The sequence below is a fragment of the Rattus norvegicus genome, chromosome 18 (genome assembly GCF_021556685.1).
Source record: "Rattus norvegicus strain SHRSP/BbbUtx chromosome 18, alternate assembly SHRSP_T2T, whole genome shotgun sequence".
Classification (NCBI taxonomy): domain Eukaryota; kingdom Metazoa; phylum Chordata; class Mammalia; order Rodentia; family Muridae; genus Rattus; species Rattus norvegicus.
The window spans coordinates 8,083,186-8,101,674 of NC_141551.1; the positions used below are offsets into that span (position 1 = coordinate 8,083,186).

At 41.4% G+C, this 18,489-nt stretch overlaps 1 protein-coding gene across 2 annotated transcripts in view; it reads right to left on the reverse strand.

Moving 5' to 3' along the window:
* Cdh2 (cadherin 2) overlaps positions 1 to 18,489 on the reverse strand; it is a 220,601-nt gene that overhangs the window by 60,152 nt on the left and 141,960 nt on the right. For both annotated transcript variants that reach the window (NM_031333.2, XM_087593546.1), the window contains 4 exon segments: positions 455 to 599; positions 2,716 to 2,871; positions 4,707 to 4,853; positions 6,515 to 6,741. In NM_031333.2, the coding sequence (NP_112623.2) occupies positions 455 to 599; positions 2,716 to 2,871; positions 4,707 to 4,853; positions 6,515 to 6,741 (675 nt within the window).

Below are 18,489 nucleotides of genomic sequence, written 5' to 3' on the forward strand. Positions count from 1 at the left end.
TTGGTTTTCAAACATGGTGAAAATCATGTGGATGTGAAGTTATTTTGTTGTTTTCAGTTTTCGATCAGTTTTTTTCCCTGAGTTACTCCCTTTGTCTCAAATAAATTAAAAGGCATACAGGATCTTTCCTTACAGCTATATGTCATACAAGACTTTCCTTTTCTTACTGCTATGTCAGTTAAAAACATTTTTTTTCTTTTTGAGCAAGTATATTTGATAGCACAGGTGGGCCTTGAATCCAATATGTAGCTGAGGAGAACCCTGAGTTTCTGCTTCTTCTTCCCGACATGCATGGTAGGTGTGGGTCACCATGCTCAGTCCCACTTCTTATGCAGTGTTACAGATCAAACCCAGGACCGTGTGTTTGCTAAGCAAACATTCTACCAGCCGGGCTACTTCAACAGCTCTCGTATAACATTTCTTAAGTCATGACCACAGTACCATTCTAACTCACCAGGCTTTGATCCCTCTGGAACAGACCCATTCCAAACCTGGTGCAGAAACTCAGGTCTGTTATCATTCATGTCGATGACATTGATGACGATGTCAATGGGGTTCTCCACTTGATTGCCATTGATGTCAACTGCATGTGCCCTCAGCTGCAAATGCAACCAGAGGGCAGAGGGCATTTAAGGATCTGTTACATGTGGTCACCATGTACATGTGTGTCACAGTCGCAAGAGCATTCTGAAGACAGCCATGCAAAAGCTGCTATGGTTCCCCTCTCAAGACGGAGATACCCACAGTTTGAGGGGAGAGGTAGCCTCCTATCCTCGAGGCCAGGCCCAGTGCTTAGTACACAGCTTTGAACTGATTTGATCCACATCCAGAGCACTGGAGGACCGAGAAACTGGGCTTTGTGATAACCACACTGCTCTTTGTGGACCAAGCCTGGTTCAGAGCCAGCTGTGTCCAGATCTAAAATATCCTTTTCTTAGATACAGCAGGGTCAGTATATGAATGTGGAGAGAACGAGAAATGATCTGGGAAATTACAGGTACACAGGGAATTTACGCATAAATTTTTAAAGTTTAAGGCCTTTCAGAGAGACGTGAAAAATGCATGCATGTTTAAGGCATTCCTCACCATAGTCCCAGGGGACAGCATCAGCAGTCATCTTTGAGAAACTGTATGTTGCTATTCTCCACATACACATACAGTCACTAATGTACTCGGGCCTGACTGTCTTTCTAATGTTTTCTCCCAGCAAACATCTGCTGCAGCTCTTTAAAAGGCAATGCCATATTGTGCTGCACCATTCCTTTTAAACTGGAATTCTCCCACCGTAGTCTACAGTTTCCCTGTAATCTCTGATGCTGTTGGTTACTTAAGAGTATTTCTAGGTTACTAAACACATAGCACAGCGTAAATTTTATTACTGCTTTTCAATCCTTTTTAGAGATATTTTCCTCCTGATTTACTTAACACAATATATTCCATTAACAAATTCCTAATACTGAAATTTAATTATAGTTACGTAAAATAATGAATCCTAATGGCTCTAAATACTTGCAATTCCGTAATTAATTCCATTTCCCTGGTACTGCTTTGAATGCATACATAGCAAGCATTTAAAGAACAATTCGCTCTATTCTCGGATGGATACGTTTACTTTCTGAATTTCAGCCACAGGATCTTAGATGGAGGGAAGTCAAAGGAAAACTCACTGGCGTGTTTATGATCATCAATAGAAACTGCTCTAACTAGATGTTATGTGCTACCTCAACCCAGTTCCCTCCATGAATTTCAAACGATAGGCTTGCCAATTAATTGAGGTAATGAGTGAGTTCTGAGTTATACAACTGAAGACATATCTAACTTTTCCTACACTTCTATGTTCAGTCCTAGGGCAGACACTGAAGTTGTAAGACACCAGGATTTCTAAAGCTCGTGCAGGTACAGGACTTTAAACATTGCTGCTGAGCCAAGTAAGAGTCCAGAGACACCGAGCTTATAGGCAAGACTTAATGGTGGTGATGATGCCCTGCAGGAATGTGGTCAATGGCATTGGGCTCACAGGCTGGGTCTAGATCCTCCCTCCTGTTACTGAAATCCCTCCATGGAGACTAAGCGTTTACACATGAAAGACAAACATGACAGAACCTGAGAAGACGAGTTCTCAGGTTAGAGAGGGTCTTGATCAATATCCCTGCAAACTGTAATTTACATTATACATGTCCTAAAAGGGGCCATGCAATGCACGAGTGAAGTAATGATGTCCCTGAACAAACTGTAAAACAATAAAAGGGAGGAAATATGGAAAGACTAGGCTGGGACACCCATATTGAAACAATTCTTCATAACAGAAAGAAAAGAGGCAACGTAAAAGGAGTACGATACAAATGAGCTTGGGATTATACCACTGTGCCCTCTTCCAACAGCTGTGGTCTAGACATTCCCACATGGCCGCTCTGATCTGTCCATACAGACCAGTTCCCATGGGTTCTCCCGGCCGTGCATCTGACATCATGCACTAGCATGTCAAAAGCAATGATGTCGCAGGCTGTCTCCCTTTCTTTCTTATTATTTTGCCATTGCTTGTTTTATAGCATGTATCAATTCCATAAACACGTGCTTTAATAAGAGAAGCCTACAGATATGACTCTGGTGTTAAACCTCAGCGTTAGGGCCACCGGAGTAACTCGAGGTGGTGACAGACTGCACATACACACATGTCAAGGAGTATGAACACAGACTCAGCACAGGGCAGCTTACGTGAAACCGGGCTATCAGTTCTCTGTCCAGAGGCTTTGTGACTGACAGTTGTCCAGAGATGGGGTTGATGATGAAGATGCCCGTTGGAGGCTGGTCAGCTCCTGGCCCAGTGACACTGTATCTCAGAGATAGGTTCTTATCTCTATCAGACCTGATCTGAGGATGAGGAAAACAATTACATAAGGAGAAAACATGGGCAGAGTTGTTTGGGGGGCATACCGCACTTCCATACCTCGCTTCTCCACTGATGTCTCCTACCTTTCTTCCTCCTCTTCCTATGTGTGTGTGTGTGTGTGTGTGTGTGTGTGTTGTGTGTGTGTGTGTGTGTGTGTGTGTGTGTCATGTCTGTGTGTGCATGCATGCATGTGGGTGGCTTCTGCAATTGCTTTCCACCTTATATTTTTGAGACAGGGTCTCTGGGTGCAGCTGGAGTTCCCTGATTCACATGGCCGGGACTAAACAGCACGCACCTGGGTTTCTTGTTTCTGAGTCCCCAGCACTGAGGTCTCTGATGGGAATCTGAACACAGGTCTGTATGCTGTGTGGAAAGCACGCTATGATTGAGCCATCTCCCAAGCCCATCCCATGACTCTTGATGATGGACTTAAAAAGAGACACTACCTATCCCCAGAAAGACTTGGGGTAACCTTTTCAGCTAAAGGAACACCAGCTATGCAACATGCAAAATGTCAAAATTTAGCATTGTCTACATAGATAAAATTGCCACGGAAAAATATTTACAACAACGTAATAAGTGTTTAATTTAATACGAAACATGGTGTCTTCACACATCAGAAATGCTAAGAAGTAATAATTATGTAGCAACAGCTTGAAATAGTCTTACGTGGGACTCTGTGGTTGGGAACAGGCCCGTACATTAGACTTCTTTGCTTTCATTGTACTGGTTCTGTGCAACCAAAGCCTCCTACATGGTTTTCAGGTGGTAACGAAGGCTACAGTTCCCTTTTCTAATAAAGCATCAAAGAGAGGTTCTTTGGGCATATTTTATACTCCAAACAAAGGGAAAGCAAGTCAGAGTAGAGCAGTTTACAGAGATGGAAAATGGAAGAACGGCAGAGACAGAGAAAGGGCAGGCTGGGCAGTAATAAATACAGCTCTTTATGCACTACGTAAATGTAATTAATCCATCCATTTGATCTAGAGATATTTCTTAACATAGGGCAAAATTCTGTTTTTCAGTCCTGTTTCCTGAGGGTTGATAGAAGGCACCTCTATCTGGTGTTACGGGCATTGTTAAATCGAATTACAATGCACATTAGAATAGAATATACAGCACAAATAAGTGACTTACTTAAAAGGCTCAAAAATATGTGTTGGAGTACTAAAATAGTCATAGAAACATTTACATTTTAATAAGTGAGAATATGATGATTCCATAACATTGTACTTTTAAATAAATGCTACCCTGTAGAGTTTGCTTATTTTTTTCCCATGTCAGATGGTCGGATGGTAGGCAGTGTAAGTAACTGCAAAACTCTCTCTCCTCAGATTGGAAAGGCTCCAGTTTTGCACTGCCCCAGGGACTCTGTTAATGGTATCAGAGGTCACTTTTCCTCTTATAAAAAGACTCCCAAGTGCACTTGGTGCTGGCAGGTTTAGCAATGATTGCCCTTTATTCTTTTCCTTCTGTCCCAAACTATCTTTAGAGGGCAGAGATCATCATGGAAAGTCCTGGTTCTGACTACCATTTGAATAGTGAGAGAAGGAAGGGGAGGGATGGGATGGTGTCATAGCTCATGAATTCACAAAAGGCCTATCATCGAGTGCCCCGGACCTAGGAGAGCTACGCAGATAAATAATCCAAGAGATGACAAAGAAAGGCTTCTTACTACATAGGAGAAATTCCACTCACACAAATTCAACTGTACAGCACATGCCATAAACTCTACTCAAAAACAAACAAAAAAAATAGAAGAAACAGTTTCTAACGTTGCCTTGCCATGAAAATAATTACAACGACAGCCTCTTACTCTGACAAGCTCTTGCGGAAAGGGTCCTCTGGAGTTTTCTGGCAAGTTGATCGGAGGGATGACCCAGTCTCTCTTCTGCCTTTGTAGAGCTCCGCTGTGCTTGGCGAGTTGTCTAGGGAATACTATTTCTTCAATTTCATGTGGTTCCTTTGCATTAAAGAACAAGAAAACTTTCCTAAGGACTAGGAAGAGCACCTTCTAAGATCACATCAATATTAATGGCTACCCGTGTGTGTAGGAACCACAGTGTATTATGAACAAAAAGAATAACTCGGGAGGCCCTTTCCCTGTCCCCTAGTTCAATAACAGAAAAGTGCCATGAAGTATTTGGGTTGCACTATTCACTGGAAATTGAATTAGAAACAATTTATTATATAGTCCAGTTGAGTAAACTACTTGCAGTTTCTATAAACCATCCTAGAGAGTAGTTAATATTAAACCAAGTTTAATAGCACCCTTTTATATATTTCTCATTAGTTTAGACCACAGTTCAGGTAATGTGCCTACTGTACATTAAATTCAGATCTTGATGTGCTGAGATATAATTTGAATTCCAAGAGAAGTTTAATACGTACCGCTAAAGAATGTCTCAAATATTTATGACCCTATTAAATCCCACAGAATTAATGCTGTAATTATTCTAAACCTATGTCAGCTGTGATGGATGCTGTAAATGACCCACTTTGCACAGTAGGCATTAATCTCTGCTATGTGTCAACATTTTCTTCTGTTTCTCTCGATGTCTGTGGACACTTTAGCCATTAGGCCGTGCTGTCTCTGTGCAAACATCCTGGACAGTGGCTGGAACACGGAGAACCAACAACAACAGACAAGTCTTTTCACCCCATTAGGTACTAGCCTCTCACTTTGTATATCACTCAAGTGGCTTGAGGCCTTTCAGCAGTTAATGGCTTAATACATTGTATTTTACATGATGTGAAACACTGGTGTAAGAGAAAAACAAGGCATGTTTTTAGTATATTCAATCTTATTTGAATACATGAATGCACATGACCTTTATAATTAAATATCGTCATGGCCTGTGCTGTTATCTATAACTGTAGTATTCAAAACATAATGGTTAGAGTTCAGAGTCATGGCCTTCAAAGTGTATATAGGTGTGTCCCTGAATCTTAGGTTTGAATAAACTTGAAGAACCTGGTATTGATAAACAACATGGGATTTGTAAAGTCATGGCTCTATTTCATTTAAAATTCTTATGTAGGGATTTTCACAGAATAAATGCTCAATAAACATTTGCTGAGCTGAATAGGTCTCTGTTGGAAACACACTTCATTTATTTCACCCTGGCTCACAACAGCTTTCCTGAGAGGGAGCATATCACTCGTCAACATCAGTGGCAGGATGAATATTTCATGCTACCCAATTTGCTCTTGAAAAAAAAAAAAGGACAAAAGTCAACCCTTGTCTTTGCCAGAAACACTTTACTGTCCCCGCTGTAGACCTGCACCTCCCACCTAATAAATTTGACTGATGACATCTTCCCAAGATGTGTTTATTTTGTGGTTACACTTAACAGCTTGTAAAACATCTCAGAAATGTAACAAAAACTACTTCTAATTTGAATTAAATTATAAATCACAAAATATAAACAAAGCTCTCCAAGGCAACTCTGGTTGCTTGAGATATACTTAGCCTATTACGCTAGAAATACAACCAAGTCCTGCTAAGGAAAATGAAGTTGGTAACAATGGAAACACTGGCCCTCCACTTGCATGGCAATAATTAAACCCGTATTTGGTTAGAATCTTAAATCTAGTGGTTAAACATAAGCTGGATCTGGGTACCTTCATCGGCTCCTCAGTCAGGCTGGGCTCCAGGCTCAGGTTAACAGCTACCTGCCACTTTTCCTGGGTTTCTTTGTCTTGGGCATATATCAGGAACTTTGCCTGCTCTGCAGAGAGAGGGAAGCTTCTCACAGCGTACACTGTGCCGTCCTCATCCACCTTGAAATCTGCTGGTTCACTGCTTTCATACTGAACTTTCCTTTTTCTATTGCAGTTGCTGAATTTCACTGGAAAAGAGCACACGTGCACGGTTACTCCACCCTGGTGGGCATAGTTCACGCTGTAATATGTACTGAGCTTGGTTAAATTATTAAACACAGTGGTGTGAAGTCACAGAAACTGTTTTCACACTGTGTGTGTGTGTGTGTGTGTGTGTGTGTGTGTGTGTGTGTGTGTGCACAAGTTCCTGTGCATGTGTGCCACTGGCCCTACTCCCCACAGATGTGAAGACTGGAGTTAAAGCTCACGTGCCTTTCTCCAGGAGCCAGCCAGCCCTAGGGATCTGCCTGCCTCTGCCGCCTTGGGACTAATAGGAGAAGCATACATTATAATTCCTGGGATTCCTACATGGGAGATCACACTTGGGTCCTTCCGCTTTCATGGGAAGCACTTCACTAGCTGAGCCATCTCTGAGACATCAGGATGTTAATCTTCATTCTGTAATCCAACATGAGTTCTCTCTAACTTGAGGTTATGCCTATGAAGAAGACTATACCAACCGCAACCAACAGCAGGGTGGTTGAAGAAAAGAGTTTCACTTACACTGAAGTACTGAATGGGTACAGGCTTTTTCACTTGCTGTCTTTCATAAACACTGGAGTGCAACTATGGCCACAGCACACACATTTTGCTAAGGATTTCAAAATCTAGAGATAGAGTGTGCAGGAGGGTATGCATAGGCTTTGTACGAGGAAAATAGTAGGATGCTTATATGGCAGAGACTTGAGCATCCTTGGACTTGAGTGTCCTGGACCAAATTCCTCTCAGAGAAGAAGAAAGGACTGAACTAAGGTTAAGTTGTGGCCCTACATCTCCTTGTTTAAGTCTTGCCTTCTGTCATCATCTCTTGGATGGGCTACCAGGTGCTCCTGATCTCCACTTTGCCCCGTGCTCAGGTATTGCTTCCTGTCCCTTCTAAGCTCCCATCATCCCTCATGCTGCACTGTTGCTGGTCGGTCTTATACACCAACCGGAGTCCTATCACTAGTTTCACTGCCTGAGCCTTGCACTCCACTAGAGAGGCATGCAAGCCTGGGTTTCTCAGTTATCTGTTACCCTGTATTCTTCCTGCCACAGAATCTTAGATAAACACTTGAAGGAAGGAAATTCCAGGCATCTTCATCAACACCCACAATGTTTCCTAGAACCCTGGAAACTCAGAGTAAAAAGCATCAGAGTGAAAAGAAAAAAGAAACAAAACCTGATCATTTCTGTTCCTCGGGGTGCTTATGAACTTTGGTGTTCTTAATGTAAATTCTCACCAAATGAAATAAACATGCATCTTAAAAGATTTAAATGAAAAATAAATCATAAGGAGGAGGACCTTAACAATCTCAGTGGGTTACTCATACCGCTAATAATTGCGTTGACTTGAAAATGGGTGGGGGGAGAAAGTCACCGTTGCGTAGCGCAATGCTAATCAGCCTGTATCTTAGATACTGAAAATTAGATTCCACATTTACAACGAGAACCGGGTGTGCTCTAGACAACCTCTAGGAAGATCATTTCCTTTGCAGTCCACCTTCTATCATTCTGAAGAAATATTGCGTGGGGATGGCAAGGGAAGTCATCAGACATAAAGTGGTTTTCGCTTCCCAGAGAATTACTGCTGCAGTCTGGTCATGACTAAATGTGATACAATGGCAAGGGCTAGGTACGTCCATAGTGCAAAGTGCACTCACAGGTGAGGAAAGACTTCTCTTCCTTACTCAGATTGGGGTTTCAGAGACAGGGTCTCCTACAGTTCAAGCTACCTGCAACTGAATTGCGTAGCCGACAGTGACCCTGAACTCTTGATTTTCGGGTCCTACGTCTGGAGCACTGGAACCCAGTTTGATTAGTCCTCTGTCTCAACACCAACTGAAGATGCTCCTTCCAGTTCCGCTCACATCAAATCAGCACGACAAGCAAGGGCTACAGCCAAGGTCCACGCTCACTCATTTCCCTTCCTAGATGCACTAAAATGCTTTAACTACTGAATATATATTTTTTCAAGTACTGCATATGTATCATCCTTCAAATTTCATTCATTAAAAGTAAAAATAATAGTTGTATCTTCAACCAAATCAGGTTAAAATATAACGTCGATCTTTGGACTATAAATATTCCCAAGTAAACTTAGGTACCACAATCTTATTTGACTGAAGTGTTTTCTGGAGAATGATGGCATTTTCTTCTTTTCTTCTTTGTAAGTTAAAAATAACAAATGGAAAACTAAAATTGTTTTTTGAACCTTGCTGAGAAATCAAGATGATAAAATTATGCCATCTTTTTTTTTTTTTAAACTTTTTTTTTTTTTTTTGGTTCTTTTTTTTTCGGAGCTGGGTTCCGAACCCAGGGCCTTGCGCTTCCTAGGTAAGCGCTCTACCACTGAGCTAAATCCCCAGCCCTTTTTATTAATAGATGTAACATTTTTGATATCATAAAAAGAAATTCATGCTATTTCCATCCTCTCAGAAATGTCTAGTCTCCTCTGCGTTGCCTACTACATTTCAGCACAGCATCAGGCGTCCTCCCTCCAGGCCACATCTGCATCGCTGCCCCTGTGCCCTGCGTACTCTTTCCCAGATGCAGGTGACCCAGCACTAAGCCTGTGTGTGACCCACACAGTGACCTTATCCCTTTGTGACACAAGCCATATATGCATCAGGCCAGTTTTTAATGCTCTCCTAACTTTTTAAAATACTTGTATTTCGCTTTTAAATTGTACGTGTGTTTCTATGTGTGTGTTCACGCTGAATTTTTAATGCAAATTTATACAAAAGATTCATTAACATTGTCCCCATTATAACAATCATTCTAATAAGTACTCTATTTCTTAACAGTGTCCTGTGACTATGCCCTCTGTCTTTAAGAAGACAGTAAAGTTTTATTCTTGTGATAGGAGCTCTTAGTTTTTTATTTTCTATGATAAATAACTCTGACGAGAGTAAGTGCTTGTGAACATCCATAAATACATGGCCATATTACGAAAATGAATACGAAGAGAAAGATAGAAAATGGGCGGGCATCACAGAGAATCTCTATACAAAGCCTGCTCTATCAAAACTTCACAACAGAAGCCAATAACCAATGCACAGACCCAAGGCCTTCAGCGTTCTGCTGTAAGTGTTCATATCTAAGTCAGTGGTAGTAGTAGTCTGAACTGGTTTGTTGGTGGTAAAGCCTTGTGAAGTAGAGGTAAAATTAGGCTAAAGGGGCTGCAGAGATGGCTTATGCTAGCACAAGTGTCTGGGATTGGATCTTGGGTGCTAATATAAAGGCTGGGTGTAGAGGTTCACGTCTTCCATACCCGGACCATGGAGGTCGGGCCCAGAATCCCTGGAACCCACTGGTCAGCAGCCAATCCAACTGCAACTCTGAGCTCCAGCCTCAGTGGAGACCCTGCCTCAAAAGAATGAGGTGGGAAGTGACTGAAGGAGAGATCTGATACCAACCTCTGGCCTCCACAGGAGTGAGCATGAGACCCATGAAGATGGGCCCGCATACATCACATCTATTTTGACCTTAGCAGTGAACTTGTCACGTGAGACTCATTATTCCTGCTCTCCAGATGTGCAAGAGAGCTCTATGCTCGTCCCATGTTTGTGACTCCAGTCATTTCCCCCCAAATGGTCCAACAGAATCTGATGAGTTAAGCCACCGGAAACTAAGGCTTTAATAGACAATACAATTAGACGACAAAGAAGCTCAGGAAAACTGGTGAAGACAATGCTGCCAGATTTAGAGCTCCCATGCCAAACAAGATTTTAAAAAGTAACTCTTCTTTCTTTATTCTTCTCTCATACAATACTGTACCCTCTTCCTCTCTTCCATTCCTGTCAGCATCGGAAGAAAGACTGTAGGAACGAAAGGGATCAAGGACACCAAGCAAACCTGGCCCACAGAAAGGAGTAAGCAGGACTCATAGGGACTCACAGAGATTTAAATGTAAACAAATCAGGATGTTGCCCCAAGGTCCTACAGAGGCGGAGCTGGAGCGGGAAGGGTGTAAGCAGACAGGCATGGGGAACTCAGTCTTGACTGTGGAGGACCCACTTGGTAATCTGCCATCCCATTACTTAGTAGGATTCAGATGCTAACACGTCTCCAATCAAAAAGAACACAACGGAATACATTCGCAAGGAAGAAAACTGTGTCTATCCTCTGAGGGAGAAGAGGCTGGTCTCTGAGAACTGATCCTGGAATAAATGATTTGGAGCGGGTCAGGTGAGAAAGATCAGTCATCCAAGGTGAGCCAGTTGTTCTAGTTCCCGCCTAACGTGTAGCTCATGTGAATCAGCTTAATGCATGACATTATTGGGAGCATATGCTAATTCTCATTTAGTTTATGTTAAGTAAAGACAACTTCTGTCTATCATTCATGTTTGTTGATCCATTTATTTGTGCTGGGGACTGAACCCAGGGTGTCAGGCATTGATAAGGACATGCTGTCCCATGGATCTGTATCTCCAGCCCCATTCAGAAGTAATGAAATGTATCTATTTGGGGATGAGCGGATGATTTGGTGCAAGTCATGTAAGCCAGAGAACCTGAGCATGATGGCCAACTAGTCCTTGTAACCCTTGTGCTTAAAGGACGGAGACAGGTGGATCCCTGACTCATTAGCTGAACAACTAGTCCAGCCTCACTGTCAACATTCAGATCAGTGAAGAGACCCTGTCCCAAGACAGTAAGTGTGGAAGGAGAAGGCAGACAGACAGGCATAGAAATGCACACAAACACACAGACACAAACAAAGACACAGACACAGACACAGACACACACACACACACACACACACACACACACACACACGGAAAGACAGACGGGGCGGGGGGAGGGAGAGAGAGAGAGAGAGAGAGAGAGAGAGAGAGAGAGAGAGAGGTAAGACAGAGACAGAGACAGAGAGACAGAGAGATTGAGATTTGATTTGACATTGAATTCTGGTATACTTTCCCACATGGGTTTGCCAAATACATATACAGAAATTCATAATATACCCATACGGAAAAGTCTGTATGTCATATATACAATGTTTTATGCACAATTTGTTTGAAACATGCATTGTGTCCTATGATTTTGTGCGTTCAATCAGTATAAAATTAACACTTTAATGAGAAATAATGAACATGAATTTCAGTGGAAAAAGTCCCCTCCTGTAGATATTGGTTCAGCCTCTGACTCACCCTGTTCATCGGTTTTAGCCACCTTGCGTTATTTTAAGTTATACAAATTAAAATGCCGCCTCATTTCTAGGAGAAATGTGTGAATTTCATTTGTTGCCACCTAGTCAATGTTCACTATCTGTTGTCATCTTTCCCTAGGGGCTGAATGTAGCTAGGGAGATTTTTATCCCACTTGACAATGTGCTAGGACCAAGATGGGAAATTTACACAAGATGGCTATATTTGTACAGAAACTGTATCATTAATAGTAGAAAAGCGCCAGGCTTGGTGTCACACGCCTTAAATCTCAACACTCAGAAGGCAGAGGCAGGCAGATCGCTGAGCTCTTTGAGTTAGAGGCTAGCGTGGTTATAGTAAGTTCTCAGAAAGTCAGAGCTGCATACGACACTTTGCCCACTATGATATCTATATTTATCATGTGTCTCAAAATTTGGGGGTATAAAAACAATATATAGACACGCACACATACGTACACACTCACACTCACACACATACATGCACACTCACACACATGCACACTCACACACATGCACACTCACACACATAGACATATGAACACGCACACACACATACACGCACACACATGCACACACACGTGTGATAAATGCACATCTATCCATCTATCAAGCCATCCCCATGGAGCTTGTTGTAAGACTTTTTTCTTATGACTTCTAGGTATATAAAATAATGAACGAGAATTTTTACTTATGTTTTCAGAACATGAAGGAATTTTACCACATTTAATTATTCAGCTTTCAGAAAACATGCAAAATGTATCTTGAATTGTAAGAGTGAAACATTCTCACTTATTCGGGGTGGATGAAAACATCATGTTCTTTGTCAAAACCTACAGCGTTTAGAACTAATAATGAACCTTACTGGAATCCATGCGCTCCAATGAATGCTAACATTCCATTGTTTATTTACTGATGATAAAGAAGGTGTTACGCGGATGTGGGGTGTGACTAGCAGGGGACATTACTGGGAAGACTGGATATTTACGCACATCTGTAATTCCTGCTTTTCTGTGAGCATGAAACTGATTGAAAGAGTTGGTTTAACTTTTAGGAGCTTTATTTTTATGATTTTAATCACATGCATACATTTCCTTGGGAGAGGGGAGATACAGTGCAGTAGATGCGCCTAAGGAGGTCAGAGATATCGGATCACCCAGAGGTCACACAGGCGTTCGTTAGCCATCCAGTGTGTGCTGGGCCTGAATGAAGTCTTCTGTGAGAGCAGAACGCTCTCTTCACTGCTGAGACATCTAGCCAGCCTCTCAATTAATTTATGTTTAACGAAAGCTTTCCTGTAGACAACAGCCTAACCTTTCACATTATCAGAAACAAGCCAGGCAAGGATACTATGACAGTCCCCAAACTCTCCTATCATTCCGCTGAAGTGCTTCAATGTAGCATCACTGAGAGCTGGAAAATATAGCCGATCAATTATTTACATAACACCAAGCTTCTCTTTGATGAAAGTCATAACATTTTATCAGACAAATAGAATAAAATTAAAATTCTACTATTTTATAATCAAAGGGTCTAATTTGAAAACTTCTTTTGACGGCTCCACTACCCATATATTAAAATATTAATTTTACTCAACTGCTCAAACAACTCCAGAAACTGGGGTTGAAGTATGAAAAGAGAGTAAATAATGCATTTATTTAGGAAAGTAAATAAATGGAAGTACAGGCTTTGCACCCAGGATTAATCAAACTTAAAACAAATTTGCATGTGGTTAGAAATGTGCTGCTACACACATCGTAACATCAAACAAGAAAATGTAACGAGACTACTTTATAGTTTTATACATGACATAGAGACTACATAGGATTCTGCTAACCTGATTTATATAAAAGTAAACACTGGGGAAATAGTTATCTCAAACTACATTTTTGTCCCTTCAAGAAGTAACTCACATTAATGTTACTCATAAAGCTATAATATACATATAAAGTATTAACAGGAAAATGCAGATTATACCTATTAAATGTATTAGCAGTTAACCATCCCACATAAATACAAATACAGATGTGCTAATATTCACAAGTGGTTTACAGTTTTCATTCAAGAAAAAACATCACACTCTATTTAGAAGCAATTATAGGAAAATATTCCTAAATATTTTCATGCTTAAATATGTTTTTTTATATTTTCATTAGTTTTTTTCTACTTTAATTGCCTTTTTTTGAAGGTCTATTAGGAAAACAAAACACTGATTCTCAGTGAAGGCTGTAATATTTCATCAGACAAATGATAAAACTTGAAATTCTATTATTTTAGGAATAGTCAAATGATTTGACTTGAAACATTTTCTGACAGCTCCTTTACACATTATCTTAAAGTGTTAATTTCACGGAAATGCTCAGACAAAACCAGGCATGTACTGAACTTCCCTGCACAGGTGGAGAGCACTGTCTATTAATGAGCCATATATCTGCGAATCGGATGTGAGGAGGGAAAGTGGGAGGGGCGCCCCCCCCCATCTTGCACTGTTTGAATACATAGCTTGCAAAGCAAGGCAGAATGCTTTCCAAGAGACAGGTCTCCTCATAAGTACACAGTCCGTTTCTGCTTGCTCTTGCCACCCTCGAACACCCCAAAAGGTTAACTTGAGAAACTTTCTTTTTCTTACAATAGAGCAGCCCTTGCAGAATCTATCAGTTGTCTGCACAGATGCATGCACAACGCTGTATGTTAGGAGCCCACAGATCGCTTGCTGGAAAAGCTTATTATATTTTCTTTAAATATAAAACTATGCAAAGAAAAAACATAGAGTTTGTGCAACACATTAAATGATATTTAACGCACTTAATACATGCAAATCTTCCAAAAGAAATATTAAAATAAAATTAAAACGGAACTTGGAGCCTTTGTTCAAGAGATACCATTTTGCAACAAGTGTTATGACCGAAATATCAAGTTATTCATTGACACCAAGAAAAATGTCATCAACAAAAGTTGGTGTTGGCAAAGGACAGTACAGTGTTTATTATTTTTTTTCTTCAAATACCAGGAAGCCCTGTGCTGTCACAGTCCACAAGGGATGAGTTTATTCAACTTCATGATCCTCCTTTTTCCTTACCCTGGCAAACATAATGCCAGTGTTCCTTACGGTTTTTAAAGGCTCTTCCCTGAGGATTTCAGAACACCCAGAAAAGCATACTTCAAGCACTCATGGCTATCCTTCTACTGGGCTTAATAATTTCTCCCTGGGATTTAAAACATAACACCACCTAAGTCTCACAAGTCAACTGGATCCTTTTCTGAGAGCTGGGTTTTTGCTTCAAATCTGTGTGCTCTGTCTGTGTAATGTTTATTACAGGCCTTAGCAGTTTTCAATTAAGTTCATTCAAATGCCAGGCAACTGAGTTACATTTTCAAGTGAAAAGCTCTCCTTCATAAATCTCTAGTGAGTTCCATCCGAACACACTGCCAGGGTGGGGAATCTCCAGGGTAACGTGGGCACTCTGGTGAATGTCAGTTACTGGGACTCTCGAGCCCCTATCTTTGCACAAAGTGCAATCAGTTAGTTTCCTATTTCCTTATAAATTTATGTAGAATTAAGCTTAATGAGCATACTTTTATACACAGGGGACTTTTAATGGGACTAATTGTTAATCATAAAATATAATAGGAAGGAAGGAATAAAAACCAAATGAACAGAGGGAAAAGGCAAGGGATAAGGAATCAAATGAGCCAAATTAATTATTCCAAAAGTTGGAACAATCAGAGAATGAAACTCATACATACCTTGTTTTAGAACTAAAGAGTGGATTATATGTGCTCATAGAAGACATTGGAGCAGGATTAAACTCACGGTAAATTAAGTTAAAATATTAACAGAAGCACATCGATGCTAAAGCAGTGTCCAGGCTTCCTTGACGGAGTTGGGGGGGAGACTGAGAATGCTTGTCCCACCTCCACCAGCAAGTTCTGCAGTGGGAGGTGTCACAGGAAAGACAGGCCTTGCAACTGGCACATACAGGTCTTCCTTAACAGACAGGTGAGTGGGCCGGATAAAAGGTTCTGTCAGTAAAGTAATTACTTTGCAAGTAGTAAACAGCAGGATCTGCGAGAGAACCTAGCTTTAAAAATAGGGTGGAGAGAACCGCCTTGACATGAACCTCTGTCCTCCACATGCACATCTACAGATATGTACACACGCACCCATGTGGTGGACATAGGAGGTAGGAAATAAAACTTTTCAACTACTAAGAAGGTTTAGGAGACGGCCATAAAGGATCATTAAAATATAAATCCAAGTCTTTTATAATAAAATGGTTAATGTTTCTAGACTGTCGAAGGACAGCTAAAAACCAATTTGAGATCATTACTCTACTGCCTCGCCAGTGTCCTACTCTCCAGGGACAGGATTCTAATGAGTAAAGCCATTAAATGTCACTTATCAAGTAATACTCCTGCACAATAAACAGCTTTATCAAAAAGCGAGGAACCTGGCTTGAGTGGAGCTTAAAATTGCAAAGAGGCGGTGATATGCTGATAACCCATCCTAGGGTTTGCACACGCTGTGTTTGAGTCACGCTGCACGTGCAACTATGTCAGTCCACGCTCTAATTTGTCAACCTCCCACGGGAGGCCAAGAAAGAAATCCAAGGCTCGGGTTTGCTCAAAAATCAAGACTGGCAAAGTAGATCTTTGTCCCGTACTGTTCATTTACATTACATTAGAAGGTGGTAGTGATTTGATCAAAAGGCAACTGTGTTCCAAACCAGCTAAGAAACTGTCGCACCATGGTTGGAAAATGTAACTAGCTACTACTGCGGAGTGCTTTCTAAGAGCCATACAGAGATGGCAGAGTTGATAGGCCAAGTATACACCGTTCTCCTTAGGACATCCCACGGCATGAGATACAGCCCTTCCCTACCACCCAGAGATGACCCGGGGCGTGTACATGATATGGGCTCTTGCCACCAGGTTTAAGTCCAAGAGCCTATATGGGAAGGAGAAAACCAACCTCTGACCTCCACACACCTGTCTCACACACACACAATATGCATGTGCGTGTACACACATACACATGCTCACAATAATTACCATAAAAAGTTAAATCGAAAGTTTAAAAATAATCACATTCCAGGAATTTGAGAGTTGCTCTCTCGGCATTCGGTGCTCGCTGCTGACCTCAGTGGGGGAGAGACAGTGCTATTCAGTAGTAATATATTGGAGCCGTTGCTGCTGCCTGCCTCCAATATAACGGGCATGCTTTAAGTATAGAAGGCCATAGAGATACAGCTGAAGTGGTCAAGAGCATGATGTACCCGCCTTGGGCTGCTCAGGACTGGTGTTTACCTCCAGCTCCGGGAGACAAACATGCCCTCTTCTGGCCTCTGCAGGTACTGCACTCATGTACACACAGCCACAGAGAGATACACAATTAACAGTGAAACAGTCAAGGCAGCTTCTGGTGCCCACGGATGGCATTCCAGGTAGGGTGGGTGACATGTTTCTCCACACTGCTGCAGCAATGCTCAAGGATTTTCGTGGCATCCCACCCTTGTGGACACCCAGAATGATAAACCATCTCTCTCTGGAGTTGACAGGACACATATCTCTTTGCAGCAGGGTCATTTAGAAGTTGCTGCCCTATCCCCCTGCTGGTACAGTTATGAAAGAACATGTCAGATAGTGGTCTGACAGTCAAACCAGGAATGAAGGATCCGGCATCCATCCTCGGAGGAGTGGCCAGAGTCACAGTGCACACAGGTAACTGTGTAAGGATAAGAAATCTGTGACGCAGCTCAGGAGACCATTGCTGTAATCCATGCTCTCCAACCACATCTACGAAATAGATCAGAGCTAAGCCTATGGTAGGTAGAACGCAAAGACTTACTGAATAATTTTTAAACATCCTGACACTTTTCCACCAGAACAAAGTTTTATTGTGATGTCCTAAAACGTTGTTACAAAATCTGCTAGAAAAAGCTATACTTTTTATTTCTCAGATGAGGAAAGCCATGTAATATTCAATTCCATCCATGTACAACTCAAAGAGTGTGCGAGAAGAGTGGAGACCATTGCGTTCTGGAGAATGAAGCTGAAAAGTGAAAACAAGCACAGATGCTACAGAAATAACTAGGAGGTCGAGATACTTGGTGCAGGCTTCTGATAGCGTAAGGACGCTATGCATACACTTTTATGTGTGGAACACCTGGAAATGCATGAGAATCACTGCTTTCTCCTTTCTATGTACCTTAGTGACTCAAAGATGCCCTGCACAACAATCGGCTTCACTGATGCTTTCTCCAGGCTTCCTCGGGACACGAAATCAGATGACGGTCCTTTTGTGACAGAGTCCAGCTACACATATATAAATCTTTCAGAGCTCAGTTAGGTGTTTCCGATCTCTTTCTGTCTCTTTCCTTCTTCCCTCATCCCCTTCTCTATATGCCTGTTAGGAAATTACATTAAAATATTGCTTCCTCTAATTATGTCACACTCAAAAGAGTATGATTCTCAGTCTCAGAAACTTGAAGCAATTCTGCTAACTCCAAATTCAGGCTACTTAGGTTGGCAAAGGATTTTAATTTTCACAAAACGTTTTTATCAAAACTTAAAG